Source organism: Macrobrachium rosenbergii, chromosome 6 (genome assembly GCF_040412425.1).
Source record: "Macrobrachium rosenbergii isolate ZJJX-2024 chromosome 6, ASM4041242v1, whole genome shotgun sequence".
NCBI lineage: Eukaryota > Metazoa > Arthropoda > Malacostraca > Decapoda > Palaemonidae > Macrobrachium > Macrobrachium rosenbergii.
In genome coordinates this window covers 21,229,532-21,245,610 of record NC_089746.1, presented here as the reverse complement: position 1 = coordinate 21,245,610, position 16,079 = coordinate 21,229,532, and the positions used below count along the sequence as shown (strand labels likewise).

At 38.4% G+C, this 16,079-nt stretch overlaps 1 protein-coding gene and 1 long non-coding RNA gene across 11 annotated transcripts in view; one reads left to right on the top strand and one right to left on the bottom strand.

Moving 5' to 3' along the window:
* Positions 1-16,079, top strand: part of LOC136839303 (uncharacterized) — a 58,774-nt gene that overhangs the window by 31,103 nt on the left and 11,592 nt on the right. For 5 of the 7 annotated variants that reach the window (XM_067105167.1, XM_067105170.1, XM_067105169.1 and 2 more), the window contains 2 exons: positions 3,273-4,015; positions 6,178-6,312. In XM_067105167.1, coding sequence (XP_066961268.1) covers positions 3,273-4,015; positions 6,178-6,312 — 878 coding nt within the window. The remainder of the gene's footprint in view (positions 1-3,272; positions 4,016-6,177; positions 6,313-16,079) is intronic. The other 2 variants (XM_067105172.1, XM_067105171.1) reach the window with 1 other exon arrangement.
* LOC136839305 (uncharacterized) overlaps positions 4,453-16,079 on the bottom strand; it is a 70,326-nt gene continuing 58,699 nt past the window's right edge. For all 4 annotated transcript variants that reach the window (XR_010853292.1, XR_010853293.1, XR_010853294.1 and 1 more), the window contains one exon: positions 4,453-5,731. This is a non-coding gene — a long non-coding RNA (uncharacterized lncRNA). The remainder of the gene's footprint in view (positions 5,732-16,079) is intronic.

Genomic DNA, 16,079 nt, shown 5'->3' with positions numbered 1-16,079 from the left:
CATACTCATTTTCTGTAGTCTTGCTAGTTGGCAGTAATCCCACTCTTTGTTTGAATCCCACCAAGAACAGAAAGGTCTCTTCACTTAGTTTCGTCTTGAGAAGTAAGTCTTTGAGACAAAAGCATATCCAAAAAGTTTGAAGAATAGGAATAATTAAAAAGTCATTATGGCAATGAAAACACATTCCACTGGTGAATTTTACCAGTATGACTGTATATCAAACAGATGAGTGCATGTAAGATGCAGCCATTGTTCAAAGAGTCTTGACAGCAGTAGTTTGGAACTACCAACTTTAGGGTTTTGTTATACTGTATATACCATTTATTGGTAGTGTTCACCAATTATCCGATGCTCTTCTTTTCATTTCTTTTTGGTGGGTTGAGGTTTCGAGTTTCTGCACTTGTGTTTATTGGAATGGAGATCACCTTATCTTAGATCCACATGTTTTATTTGTTTATTCTCTTCATTTGCTTATTGTTATTGTTGATATCCTTCAAGGCTCTCTTATTATTCTACTGCCCTCACTTATTCCCCACCAGCAAATGCTCTCCTCTTGCAATTACTTTCCATAAGGAAATTTACGCTTATAATATACTGCTCATGGAGAGTTCCATTGTTCTTCCATGCCATCACCCTCCAATGTATAAGCTGTCTTATACATGTGTTTTATCAGGTGCTTAAATAGAATCTTGTTACCAAGAGCCTAATCTCAGTCTTGAAATGAATGTAGAGCCACAAGATTATTGTAGTATTAGTCACTGACAACACATACTGTATATTACTGATGGTATATAGACATTTCATCTTCCATCTCCTATTCCTCTCTACACATAGAGATGAAAAGATTACTTGGCACTGTTAGTGGGACATCAAAAGAGAAGATGCGTGACCTCAAAACAGGGTGTGAGACACTGTTAAAGAGACAGTGTGTCACTTTTTTACAAGATGTCTTGGAACTGTGGTGAAAATATCACTACCCTGTAAACGGATCTCAGGTCCCACAAATTTTTATTCTAAAAATTCTTTTCTATAACTTACTGTTGATTCTTGAAGATTGGATGCAAATACTTTGATCTTTTTTGAAGATTAATAAGTGTATATGTTTAAGAGAATGATTTTTGATCAAATAACATACCAGCAGGTAGATTAATTTTTAAACAATTACATTAATAAGGAATTGTTGTAATTACCATAAGGTTAAGAATGGCATGTTTTCTAAAGACATATTACATTAAATTTTTACAAATACCTACAGAAAAACAAAATGGGAAATAATGAGAAAGAGGCAGGTTCAGGTGCTTGTGCACGAGTATTAACGAAATAACTTAGGGGGTATTCTGATGGTGGGACTTTTGGTATTAGAGATGGGATTTATCCTTATTCACTTAAGAGATTTTTAAGTAGTATGATTGCTGCTGGTTGAAGATGCAGTGATTTGTTTAAGAATTTTTCTTGATATGATGGGCTGGCCTGCAGCAGGCATGAAGAACTCAGACATCAGCTTGAATAATTGTATTTTGTCATGCACTGACCCATGTCACTGGGAAGGAGACCCTAACATCCGAACCTGGAAGTCAGACCTATTAAAGCTGCTAGACAGGGCAGCACTGTGTCCCAAAGCTGGCATGAAAATGATGAATTTTTATTATTCCCTTGATACACTTTGCATTGTTCCCACACCTGTTGGGCATAACATGGGAGGTGATGGCCTCCCTTCAAAGATAATAGTCTTAAGGCCAACACCTCCACAAGAGTATAGGCCAAATAGGTCTCGAGACATTGAACTGGCCCAGTCTTTTATCCAGCTTGAAAATTGGGCTAATGAATTAGGGTAGGGAGATTTTAGTTATTCAAGAAATTCAAAGAATTCATTCGAGGATGAAGGATGGCTTCTGCACACATTTGTCAAAATCAGTAAGCGGTAATCAATAAAATGTAAAGTGATATACAAAAAAGGTTAGTAAGCATGGTAGGAATAAAAATAGATAGAAACATGCAAAGAAAAACTCAAGAAAATATGAGGAAAGGCAAGGGTGTTCTGCTTCAGAACTGCTTGTGAGACATCTGGAGAGGGGATGAGATGTCTCAGGATTGTGACACACCAGAAGAGGAGACAAGATATCTCAAAATTAAAATTTTTATGATTTGAGTAAATATTTAATGATATAGTTAACTGTTTTGAGCTTGACAATCAGTGTTTCCAAAGCTTAATAGTGCCTTTTGCATTTACTGTATTGTTTTATATATGTAGACAAGTTTTTAATAAGAGGTCTGCCACCTTAATGTATAGTCTGGTTTTATACAGGATTATTGTTTACACAATAATTGTTTTGTTCTTTACTGTTCAGTTCTCCACAAATCACAGTTCGTTGTTGTATATTCTTTCAAGTTTTCAAGTCTGATAAGTTCAGGTGTTTTCTTTATAAATCAGTGTCTTGTTTTCGTCTGTGAACTTGAGTTTATTTATTTCTCTCATTATGACACTCTCAGTAATATTCTTTTTTGTCTTGATCAGTAAGTCTTTACTATATTTCATGAGCTGTTAGTGTATCTATCATCCATTTTTTATTTATATGTTTATGAACATATAATGTTGCGAAGCATCAGCATTTTATGGGTATTTAATCATGCAGTATACTTAGCATATTCTGTTTTTGTCCCAATGAGGGCAAAAATTCTTCTCATGATTATATGCTATATATCTTACAGTTCCATATCTGTTCTTTAATTTAGCCATAGTTGCAGTGTCTGTAAATGTTTTTTTGCTTTTTTTATTGCTTCATCATAATCAGATATTTGGTGCCTTTTCCTTGAATTTTTTTTAGAGTAGCATAATATCTGCTCTTGAATTTATTTTCAAGTTGCAAGTGTCTGTAAATGTTTATTTTTGCTTTTTTTATTGCTTCATCATACTCAAACATTAAGTTCCTTTCCTTGGTACCCCTTTCCTTGAATTTATTTAGGGTATCGTACCTAAGATCCATCATTATCTTTTGATGATATTAAAGTTATCACTAAGATAGATTTTCCTATATTGTTCAGATCGAACAAAATTTCAAAATGCCACAAAAAAGTGAAAATGTTTATTATTAAATTTAAATTCTATTACTACTGTATATTTTTCTGCATTCAAATCAGGAAAAGGAATTTTTCCACACTGTTAAGTTATCAAACATTCAGATGTTATAATTACTGTACCTTGAGTTCTTGGTAAGATTTTGACTTGCCTATATAAAAATCAAGAATTGAATTTTCATTGTTTTTATTTACAGGATATGCAGAAGAGCTTGGCAATCTTTGGTCCCATATTGTACAAAGGATGACAGAACAAAGAAAAGAAAAGTTTTAATTGCCAAATACTCCCTATGTATTGAGACATGGAATTCTTCCAAAAAGTTTCCAATAGAGGGAACCACGATGGAGTTAAGAAGTTGTGTACCTCCTGAGATTATAGGAAATTCAAATCACATTGCTACAATTCCAGACTCCTGTCCTGATGTTGAGAACAATGACTCCATGATAGATCAGTTCTTTACAAACGAAGAAGAATCCCAACAGATTATTCCCGTGGGTACTACTAAATATACAGAGGGCACTTATGACATCGAACTGAACTTCAGCGCTCCCCAAGAAGTGTATGCGGGTGAGCCAAACTTACTCAAGTTCCTCATGAAAACGTTGCAGCATCTATATGTGGAAGAAAAGAAAATATCATATCACATAGTAACAGATTCCAGCAATAGGATCCTTCACATAACCAAATCAAGTCAACATATAAAAAATCTTCCACCAAGAAGTATGCCTGGACAGTCTACAACTTTGTGCAATGATATTCATTATGCTGTTAATTTGGCGAAGGGAACAGGTTATGAAATCTTTGCTATTACAAAGAGAACAGTTGATGAAAATAAATTTATTGTGGATGCAGATGTTTCAAAGTTCTTGTGGAGTCTTGTCTGGGCATCAGCTGCAATCAAGTTATACTCAATCCTTCACAGTATAGATGAGAAGACAGGTAAGTTGCTTACAGAGTTCTAGTTGCGCGTAGGGCTACCTTCCTAGGTGAGATTTCTGTTATGGCATATGCACCAGTATTTAGCATCACTGAAGTAAGTGGCATAAGCACTAAGCAATGAAAGGATATATGTAAAAAATTACTTTTTAGGCTTGATGCTTTTTTTTGTGGTGCAAACATCAGCCAGTTTCATCCATAAAAAAAAAATTGTATGAAAAAACTTCAATTTCTTTTTAGGTTTAATGTTTTTTTTTATGGTAAATAGCAGTATTCAGCATTTTGTTGAAATAAGTAGCATAAACACTGAAGCTGCATGAGCTTCTTAAAGAAAAAGTAAGTTGCTGGTGCTTATTTTGTGATGCATGGCTCTTACTGAAATAAGTGTCATAAACATGAAATGAATGGTCTGCATATGAAAAAGAATTTTAAAATTCCAGTAATTTTGAAAATATTTTATTATAGCTAAGAACGTTACAATATAAATATTCTAGGAGGTAAATGTCTGTCAGCAGCATTCATAAACACACAATCAGTTATCAGTATTTTGTTGACTACTAAGTGTAAATGCTTTCATGATAGATGTCGTGTAAATAACACATTTTTTCTTTTTGACTTCCTTGACCACTAGCTGCGTGTGAGGAGAAGTAAGATTTTGTTTTCTGTCTTCTTGTATTCAAATGGCAACCATCTTGACAGGGACTCAAGATGTCCTTTGTACTGTAGCTTCTTTTATATTATACCCTATGATAATGAAATCCAACAAAAGCCTGAAGCACCAAGGAGGGATTGAGTACCCAATTATCCTGTTGTATCTGACCTAGGCATGGGTTCCTTTCATTTAGGGTAGCAAAATAATAACACTAGAATTTTTGCATAAAGAAAATTTTCTATATATTGAAAATTTATAAAGGGCAATCTTATGCTGCTTTTATGTAAATTTGTCATATCTTCATAAACCTACTCTTTATGAAGTTGAAACTACTTTACAATCAATCTGACCTTGCAATGAGAGTACTGTATTAAGTGTCATGTCATTACTTCACGTATAAGTTGACTTTCATGTTACGATCAGTAAACTACTACTGGTCATTTTCAAAGCTACTAGTTAGTCTAAGAGAGCTGCTAACGAATAAACATTTCTTATTCTTGTATTATATAGCAAGTACTGTATTTAGATTGTTGATTTTAAATTCATTTAAGGAACTGAACAAATCCCTAACCTTGAAAGATCAGCCACTACATTTCAGAATTTTTTAGGTGTGTAGGGGAATAATGTGCCTGCTGGAGAGATTTATTATGAGACTTCTACCTTACAGATTATTACTAGTTGGCAGAATGTACATTATTAATGACTTGCATAGTAAATGAGTTAAATTTTTAGTATATATACTAGCCACAAGTCTTATTACTGTACATTATATTCAAAGCAAGACAGACAACTCAGTTCAGAAAAAGAGGTTTTATTACGACTACTGTTAAATCAGTATACCACACCAAAAATACTTATTACCAGAGGGGCAAAGACACATCAACAATAACAAACTATATGGAGGAGATTTTCAAAAGGACTAATTGTAAAATTGATGGTCAGAATGTAGTGGGAGGATCACATTACAAATGAAGTTGCACAGAGATGTGGTAGTGGTAGCCAGCAGCTGCAAAACTGAGTGAAACCTCAAATATATGGCTTGGACAAGTAATGAGGGTTGGACACTGCTGAAAAGGAATGAAAAATAATTAGTAAAAAAAGATAGCAGTAGTGTATATATGGAAGAAGCAGAAAGACCTTCAGGAAGGCCCAGAAAATCATGGAAAATAAAATAAAAATTTACAGACAAGGACATTGACCAGTTTACTGTCTTAACCCCATAAAGGGAAAAATGACACAATTTTAATAATGACATTCTAATACTTTTGTAGTTGGGGAAACTACCCTTTAGACATTTAATTGAAATGGATGTCTGGCAAAGAATTCTAAGTAAAAAAAAACCAATGGTTTCTTTGGATTCAAATTCCTGTTTTTGTGTGACATAGGTTTTTAATATTTATAATTCAGTGGATAATTTAAGTATGTAGGTTAGAGTGAGCTAAGTTTTGTCTGTTTTAAAAGTTGGAGTTAATTTTTGGATCTTGCTACTTAAAAGAATTTCCTTATTTTACAGGTGTCAGTTATTTACAAATGATTTTATTGATCAGCCCAGTGATTAGTGTGATAACATGGCTGCTCACACAAAAAGGTGTATCAGAACCATGGAGAAATGTTGGTCTTATGATTCCTTTACAAATGAATCTGTCAGGTAAGGCAAACATATTTACAGTAATTCATTTTACACAAATCATAAAGCTAGCGTGATGCTGATAATTTTGGATAAAAGAATTTTTTAGTTATCTTATTAAATTCAAAATATATTTTAAAGGTAAAACCCCTCCCCCCCTTGGAACCATCACCCCCATGAATCCATCTCTGATTCTGAAAGTAACACCTCAACTTTGCAGCTTTTTGTATTTATCAGCCACATTTTTGCTATGCTACCATCTTAGATATGATACATTTTTAGATAAATCTCTTAAATTAAATGTTCAGTGTAAAGTAAAGGTTAGTTGAGGCTACAAACTATGTGGATTGCTCTCAGCTGTAAGATAGCTAGAAAGATTCAAGTGCAGGCTATAATATAGGGTCTTTGTTACTTACCAGAACACCAGACTCCTGAAGTGTATATTAAGTTAAGGTGCTACCGTACCAGACGCAAAATCTGCTTGCAAGACACTCTAGTGAGGAAATGGCTAGTGCCAATGAAAACAAACACGTTCCCAGTGCACAACTATTCCCAGAACAGAGAGCAATTACTGGCTTTGAGTGCACAGCTTCTGACTGAGAGTGGGTGCTATCAAAAGAAACAGCTGAAGTTCATAACTAAGAGACCTTGAATGGTCATAGTTTAAAGCAAAGAATGTTAGCTAGCCTAATGTAACAAAATCATATAGCAGAATGCACTCAATTTTTTTAATACTGTATGAAAGGAAGCCAATGGTCACGTACAGGTTTCTGAAACACATAGTGGAAGTAATTTTATTATAATGTGTATGGTGGTTTTGTTTTTCTCTAGATGGAGAAGAAACATGACCAGTGTCAGTGTAGGGATCATGGGAGACCTTGCAGCTGATTTACGTCTTCCTTATCAGTAGACCTGCATGAGTTCTATGCTTATTGTAGGAGCAAGAAGTTGACTTATTCCCTGCCCTGTGAAGTATGTGCTTGTTGACCCTCTCCTTAGAAGTATAGCAAGAGAAGGAAGAGAGGTGGGGAGATTTCTTTAGGTTCTTTGGAGGGTAATAATTCTCTGGTGACACCAACAAATCCTTCCAGTTCCTTTCTGTTACCAACTGCCATTCCTCTTCCACCTACACCTGGATCTTCATCCCTTGTCTGAGGATGAGGAAGCTTATAGAAAGATGTCTTCCTTAGAGTATCTATGTAAAATCTGGTTTACACTTAATCTTCATTGCTTGCTGCCTTCCTTGACTCGCTGGCAAACAGGAAGAGAAAAAGATAATCACCAATGTGTCAGCTGTTACTTCTGCCATTTCTGTGGCTACCTCATCTGCTACAGGGTATCTTACAGCAGCAGATGTGTTACCCCTAGCTGTGTTGTGACTTGTCCTGCTCCAGCTTTTGACCATTTCTGTGGCTACCTCATCTGCTACAGGTTATCCTACAGCAACAGATGTCAGAGGGGAAAAGGAAGAAGCATTCTTACCATTCTTCCTCTTTGTCATTAAATGATGTTTCTCTCATCTTTGTCCTCTTCTTCCAGCTTGTCTTTCTTTTCCTCCACACAGGAGGAAGAAGTCGAAACATCCAAGGCCTCACATAAGAAATCCAGGTGGACATTTCTCTCTGCTCTTCCTGAGGTGCCATTTCACTGCATGGTAATCATTGTACCTCAGGCAGGACCACCATGCATGCCCACTTGGACATGAGGACTGCCACTTTGCTGTTCCACTGTGCTCTTTAGGGCACCTATCAGGACAGCCATGTACAAACCCCTCCCCCACCCCACCCCATAAGGTCAACAGACCTGGTGCAGGTTGCACCTGAGTAACACCTTTCTAACTCGGCATGCACATGCTTTCCAGGGAATGTGCAATCCAAGCACTCTCACTCAAGGAAGAGATCTCTCACTGGCATGATTTTCCACATGGGCGTGAGACATAAGAAAGAGTAGGTAGTGCAACCTCCTGATTTTCTACTCTGTCTTCTTCCTTGGTTGTGACAGAGAAGCCGAGGGATGTCAGAATCAAGGCTCAAATCCCATTTGGACTGTGAACCCTGAGGGATCCTTTCTGCCTTCTCTGTCAAGAGACTTGTCTGTTGCTGGATGGGATCAGGAGCAGAAGAGGGAGAGGAAGTCTAATGTGGCCTCCTCTTCTCTGAGAGAGGAGGTACCTTATGCCTCTGGGGATCCTCCAGGTCCTTATAGACCCCCTCCTCTGGAACCCCATCAGGCCATACTAGAGCAATTTCAAGAGGTTATTTTGCCGATTCATAAGCTCAATCTCAGGGAGGTGACCTTGGCTTCTCACCTGCCCACAGTTTTGTTTGAGCTGGCCACGAGCAACTCCCCAGAGGCACGACCATCAGTCAGGTTGCCTTAGTCTGAGCTCATAGTGTTTTAGGGGAGGTGAATGCTCTGATCTGCAGGTCAGAGAGTTTGCTTGACTCCAGAAGATCAAGCATGAGCTCAGACCTAGGCGATCTCCCAGCTTTGAATGAGATGGTTTCCCAGTCCAAGGCATTGTGCCTCAGACTGCTCAGTTGTGGCAGATGGTCCTAGGTTATCAGCCGTCATTGGAGAAGCTTGTGCCTTACAGGTGGAAGCACTTCCAGTTGCTTCAGTGGCACCTAAAGCAGCATTTGAGATCCCCCTTCCTAATTTGTGCCTCTTGAGTTGGGAAGTAAGGGAGGACCTGGCTGATAACTTGGCAGCTTGGCAAGCCACACACATGCGAATGTGCAATACTGGCACAGGGTCTGAAACACCCCCCTCCCTTTTCGTTGACATTGGCAACCATGGTTGTGTTGTCACTCATCAATGTCACCAAGTGCCCCTTAAATAATCTTGAAATGCTTTAAAGCCAACTGAGCCATCCCAGATGCAGTTTGTGCTCATCCAAATTGACATCTAGGATGGACACACTGCATCTGCAGTAGCTTGGTTGGTTTTACAAGCATTCCAAAATAATTTAGAGGGCACTTAGTGGTGTTGACAAGCGGCAAAACAACAGTGATTGCCTACGTCAACAAACGGAGGAATTGTCTCAGACCCTGTGCTAGTTGGCATTGCAGTTTCACAAGAGGGTGTCGTGTAATCCTCTTGCAGGATACACTGGATAACCTCCACATATAAAAGTGGAGAGACTGAATTGTGTAATAGGTACTTATGAATGTGCAAGTTGGGGGGACATGGGGTCAACTCTCTAGTGTACTTGTGAATGTGCAAGTTGGGGGGACATGGGGTCAACTCTCTAGTTGTCCCAACCAGATGGGTAACCAGATTTGCATACCGATCAGCGTGTGGCTCTCAAGGAGCCACCAGAATCAACCGAAGATGTGGGGTAAGAATTCTCTGTTGATCCCTCTAAAGAGGAAGTTGAAGGGTGCAGAAGAACATACTTCCACAATGTCCCAGGGATATTAAAGTGCACCCTTCATCACTGTCCACAGGTCTGAGACGGGAACAGAATACTAAAAGTTTTCCATTTAGTCTGGTCGCAAACAGATCGAACCCAACTCTGATGACAGAGCTGATCTGCCAGAATATTCTGCCTGCCCAGAATGTATCCTGCTGATAACTTGACATCTTGACAACCCACTCACTTGTGAATCTGCAATGCCAGGGACATCCCCTCACTGTTTGATGATGTAGGCAACCATGGTTGTTTTGTTATTATCAATACCACCAAGTGCCCTGTAAATAATCTTGGAATGCTTGTAAAGCCAACCAAGCTGCCACAGATGCAGTTTGTCCTTCATCCATGCATCGTAAATGAACTCTTCCTTTTGGTGTGCACCCCAGGCCTTCTACAATGCATCAGAAGCAATTTGGCATGCGCCCCATCCCTTCCACAATGCATCAGAAGCATTCCAAGATCATTTGGAGGGTACATGATGTTGGTGAATGACAACACAACCATGGGGATGTCTCAGACCCTGTGCCAGTTGGCGCTGCAGATGCACAAGTGGGTGGCTTGTCAAGATGTCAAGTTATCAGCCAGATACATTCTGGGCAGGCAGAATATTCTGGCAGATCAGCTCTGTCATCAAGGTCATGTCTGATCTGTTTGCAAACAGACTAAACAAAAAACTTATACTCTGTTCCTCAGTCTCAGACCTGTGGGCAGTGATGAAGGGTGCACTTAAACATCCATAGGACATTGTGAATACATATTCCTCTCCACTCTTCAACCTTCTCCTCAGAGAGATCAACAAAGCATCACCCCAATTCTTCTGAAAGTTTTGGTGGTCTTGTAGGCCACACACTGAGTGGTACACAAATCTGGTTACATTTCTGGCTGAGGCACTAGCAAGTTGCCCCAGTCCCACTTGAAAATGCACATTTGCACGTATCATCACAGTTGAGTGTCTCCATTTTCACATGTGGAGGTTATCCAGCATATCCTGCAATAGAGAGCCTTTCCTCACTGGGTAGGGAGTTGCCCGTGTCCCACCCTTGTCTGTCAGCTACACATCTACAAGTGCCGTCACACAATTCAGTCTCTCCACTTTCACATAGGGAGGTTATCCAGCGTATCCTGTGAGAGAGGGGCTTTTCTCACAGGGCAGAGAAACAGATGTCTTTGTACTGTCTATCATTCTTCCACAAACATGTACCAGGGGAAGTGGGTGATCTTCTGTGATTAGTATCATAGAAAGGGTTGCGCTTCCACTGGAGTATCTGTTTTTCAGTTTCTGCAGCAAAAAGCTATCACGCGACTTTATCTCATGTTTTCAAACTGAAGTGATTGGACCCCAATGCCTTGATGTGGTTATACATGCTTATGAGAAACTTGACGACTTCGTCGGTGGAGACCTGAATGAGATGCTGGTGTGTGCCATCAAGCACTAACCAGCATCTCAATCTGAAAAGAACCCACTCCTTGAGGCCAGACTTTTCAGTAGTGCGGGTAGGTGTAAGCTGGCGGTGTTCAGGAACACTTTTTCTTTCTGGCTTTGTGAGGTTATCATGCCAGGTTACGAAGGTTATCATGCCAGGTTACGATTCCACTTCACAGGAGTCTGGCCTCCCTTCTTTCTCAAGAGCACTTCACAGGAGTCTGGCCTCCCTTCTTTCTCAAGAGCACACATAGTTACAGGTGTCGAAACTTTGACAAGAGAGATTGTACTTTTCCGCAAGTTGTGGTATAGTTTTATGTATTCTCTTTAAATTTACGTATTATGTAGAAGAAGAATATTATATTTTGTTGTGTTTGTATTTAGTAATGAAAAACGTTGCCTAAGCTGTTTCTTGTGTTTAATTGTAAGTGTACATGTAATGGTGCTTAACTACTGGTATCGGTTGTTTGTCCGGTGGTTAGTCGAAGGTTTAGTGTCAGTCAAAGACGGCCGCGAACTCAGTCTCTTCACGGCTTTGATACAATGCGGTTCGAGCTAATAAGGACTCAAGAATGCAGCCATAATTGTCAGTGCCTACAAATCCACTTAAGTATTCCTATTCAACTTAAAGTACATTTAGGGAAAACTTCCTTTAGGAGATATGCATATCTAAATATAAGGAGAATATATTGAGGTGTGCTTTGGATTAGGGTCGTGAAATAGAGATTGTGCTCACGCCAATCTAACTACTGTACATCGAGCTAGGAACAATTGAATACACCAATAATAGCAAGTTCATATTGTTAGTTTAGTTAATATACATAATGCAATGCATTGATTAAATCACAATTTGAACTAGCATAAGAGTGAAGTAACCTGGGTGTTGTAGTATAAGACTTAGGCTACGATTAGGTTAGTACGTTTCAAATCGTTTAGGCTATACGATAACACTGACGATTTGAAATGCTATACTTATTCTGAATGAGTAGGAATAAAGTGGTGCCGTGACCAGATTTCAGTGATTGTTGTGATATTATGCAACAAAGACATGACTGGCTGATGGTGGCGGCCATTTTAGAATGTCACATGTTAGCCTAGCCCAACATGAAATAGTAGGATGAACTCGGTCAATCATCGCCTAGCCTAACTGAAGCCTGACATGTGATAGTAACTCGGTGGGAATTTAAACCTTTTTTTTTATTTTTGAGATCATTGCACATTGAATAAAGTTGAGAAATGGCTATGGCCTATCCAGATGTATTTCACATAGAGCAAAAGGTTGCTGTGATAGGACATTCTCATGTAGAACATCTCAGTCATTTTATTTCAGGGTGCTGTAGTAAAAGAGATGTGAGACTAAAACAGCCCTTGTATTACCGTACTTTTGGGAAATCAGGAGCAGTGTGCGATAACCTACTGGATCCTGTGCTAGTGACCAAATTGATGGCTTATGCCCCAGATATCGTTATCCTGCTCATTGGAGGAAATGATATTGATGTAAATGATGAAGATCCAGAATTGGTCAGTAAGGTAAAAAATAAGATTTTAGGACTAGTAGAGAGATTGGAAGGTACCTATAATTGTAAGGTTTTAGTAGTTAGTATAGAGATTCGTTATGCTCCTAGAAACATCCCTAGGGATAGATATCGAGCACAAAAAAATCTACTAAACTAATTATTGAAGAGAAACTGAGAAGTAACTTTTATTTTCAATCACTTGGTAGAAAGAGACTTTGCCGGTGATAGAGTACATTTCCAATATGATAGTTATAACACACTGGCGAGTCACTTATGTGAAGCAGCTGATGCTTATGCCTTCACTTAGGATTGGTAAATACCAGGTTGTGCTCACGCCAACCCAGAAATTAGGTTATGTTAGGTTAGGCAAAATGATGGTTGATGCATTTCCTCTTCGTAAATTGTTTATTTTTTCCTTTATAAGTTGTAGGTAATGGAAAGGAAATATTAATATAAAATTATTATTTTTTTTGAATTTACAGTAAGTTTTAAGATACTTAAGTGAGATTTAATTTGGAATAAAACCCTGTTGTGTATTGTATATATGTATGTGTAGTCAAGGGCACATATATTTGTATAACATAACCAGTAGTGATCTACCACTGATTGATCTGAAGAAGTGTGGCCAACTTTAAATATTATATTTGCTAATGCAGTATATTTATTTCTTTAGAGCTGGCAGTTTGTACACTTTTAGTAATTAAGAACTTGTGTATTTGGTGTTGGTAAATTATAGGCTAAGATGTCTGACGTAGAAGAATTGAAGAGATGGGGGGGAGGGGTTAAGTCTGTGATAACTAACTGGTCAAAAAAAGTCGAAACCACTATTGATGCAGGTGATTTCAATAGTATTTCTTCACTGAGAGACTCCTTGAAGGAATATTTACAGAAAAACCAGGAATTGGATAATGAAATATTGGATCTGACAGATCCTGGAGGACAACCTGAGCAAATTATGAATCAAGCAGAATATAGCCTAAAGGTAGGCACTGAAATTCATAGACTAAACTCCTCCATCACGAGTCTTCTAGCTGTAAGAGGTGAACCCGGAGCACCAATATTGCCTGTTAAAGCTACTGTGAAGTTACCTTAATTAGACCTCAAACATTTCAATGGTGATGTATCGGAATGGAATTCATTTTGGGAACTTTATGAAGTATCAGTGCACCAAATACTGATTTTGAAAATATACAGAAGTTTTTTTATTTGAAGGGCCTATTGGAAGGTGACGCTCTGGAACTGATATCTGGTTTTAAATTAGAAGGTGATAAATATTTGCAGGCAGTGAACCTGTTAAAAGAGACCTATGGCAGAAAAGACGAAATCAAGTTGTGTTTAGTTAGAAAACTCTTCCAAACCGAGACTCCCAAGGCAGATGCAGAATCGCTACAAGGTTTTAGAGTGTAATTCGAATGCTGCACAAGATCATTGGATAGTGAAAGGCTGGAATTGAGTGAATTGTATACCATCTTGCTCTACGCCAAACTACCAAGTAGTGTAAGTGAAGTAATAAAACAAAGGTGTGGATGGAGAAGATTGGCTGAAATTTGATGCCTTTAAAAAATATCTTGAAGAAGAAGTACACAATTTGAGGGCTTTTCCACAGACTGAACCAGCAAGAGCTAACACATTGACAATGGTATCTGCTTTCGCAGTAGAACAACGCCAATCTGTGAGACCAAAAAAAACATTGGTAAGGCCTAAAGAAAGTACAAACAGAGCCAAGGTAAACCAGGTTAAAGGATGTGCACTTTGCAGAAGCAACCACACACGGACACATTGTAAATCCTATGTAACCAGAGGAGGAAAAGTAGAACTCCTCAGAGTTCTGGGTTTGTGTTTCATACATGCATCCAGTAAACACATCAGTTCCAACTGTGACAAGCAAGGTTGTAATAATGGCTGCACTGTTAGACATCATAGTGCTATATGCAATCGAAACCAGCCAAATAAATCTAAGGTAGGTGGGTACAAGTTGGAACTCTCTCTTTGACGAATACCGGACAGGGAAATAAGACGACTAGGAAGTCGATCTTACCTACAGCCACAATAACCCTAAAGGGTAAAAGACGTCGCATTGTGCGAAAGAAGAGGGTTGTTAGATACCTGTGCCGAGAGATCATTTATAAAGAAATCTGCTCTTGAGAGACTCCACTATAAGAGCAAGGGAGTTGAAAACATACCATTGAGAGGTTACTTAACTACTACACCAGTTAAGGAATATGAAATGGTAAACATCGCTGTACCTCACCGGGGTAGATTAATAAATATGGATTGTATAGTGGTAGACGAGCTACCAGAATATACAAAGAAATTCAGCATTAAGAAGAATTTAAGGTCGTTGCGTAAAATGAAAATCAGCTTGGCTGATAAAGATTTTGATCTACCTGTAGAGAAACAATCGCCTATTGAATTGTTAATAGGGGTTGACAATGTGTACAACATCTTACACCCAGGGTTTAGGAAATTTGAAAATTTAGTATTGCTACCAACCATATTTGGTTATGTGGTAACCAGAACATGTAGAAGGGGCTACTCAATTAAAGGATCCAAGGGAAGATCTTGAAAGTTTACGGAGTTTAGATCACTTAGGTATTGACTGCAGTGAAATAACGGAATAGGAACAGAAGGTATTAGAGAACTTTGAAAGTACTAAAACTTATTCTGAAATTGACAAACAGTATGTTGTGGCATTGCCTTGGAAAGGCAATAAAAGGAGATTAATTTCCAACTTTGGGTTGACTTTGAACAGATTAAAACAACAGTGTGTCAGGTTTCAGAAGGACACTCAGTATCTAGAACACTACCAGAAAATCCTGAAGGATCAGGAGGATAGGGGATTCATAGAGAGTGGAATATTTTAAAACAGAAGACTGTCATTTCTTGGTACATCATGGTGTTAAAAAGGACAGTGCAACAACCCTTGTTAGGATAGTATTTAACTGTTTGGTCAGACAGGGGAAAAGTGGGTTAAGCTTGAACGACTGTTTGTGGACAGGACCACATATAACAGCTGACCTACTCAAAGTTCTACTGCAGTTTTAGGGCAAAGACATACCTGCAGAATTTGTGGAAGCAACAACTGGATTGGGATGAACAACTCCCAGACCCATTACAGAAACAATGGGTTGAGTTATCCAAAGACTTGGAAAGATGTCTTGATAATTCCTTTCCTAGGAATACTAGCCTAGGAAAGGGGGACTCCTTACACATATTCTGCGATGCCAGTGAGTTAGCATATGGTTGTGTAACCTATAGAGTTAAGAACGAAAACTCTTATTTAATGATGGCAAATGCAAGAGTAGCGCCCATTAAAGAATTAACTGTTCCAAAACTTGAATTGATGGCATTGTTGCTAGCAGCAAGAATGGCCAAATTTATTAAAGAATCCTTTGAGAAGGATGAGTCTGTAGAACTGTTCGTTTGGTCAGAC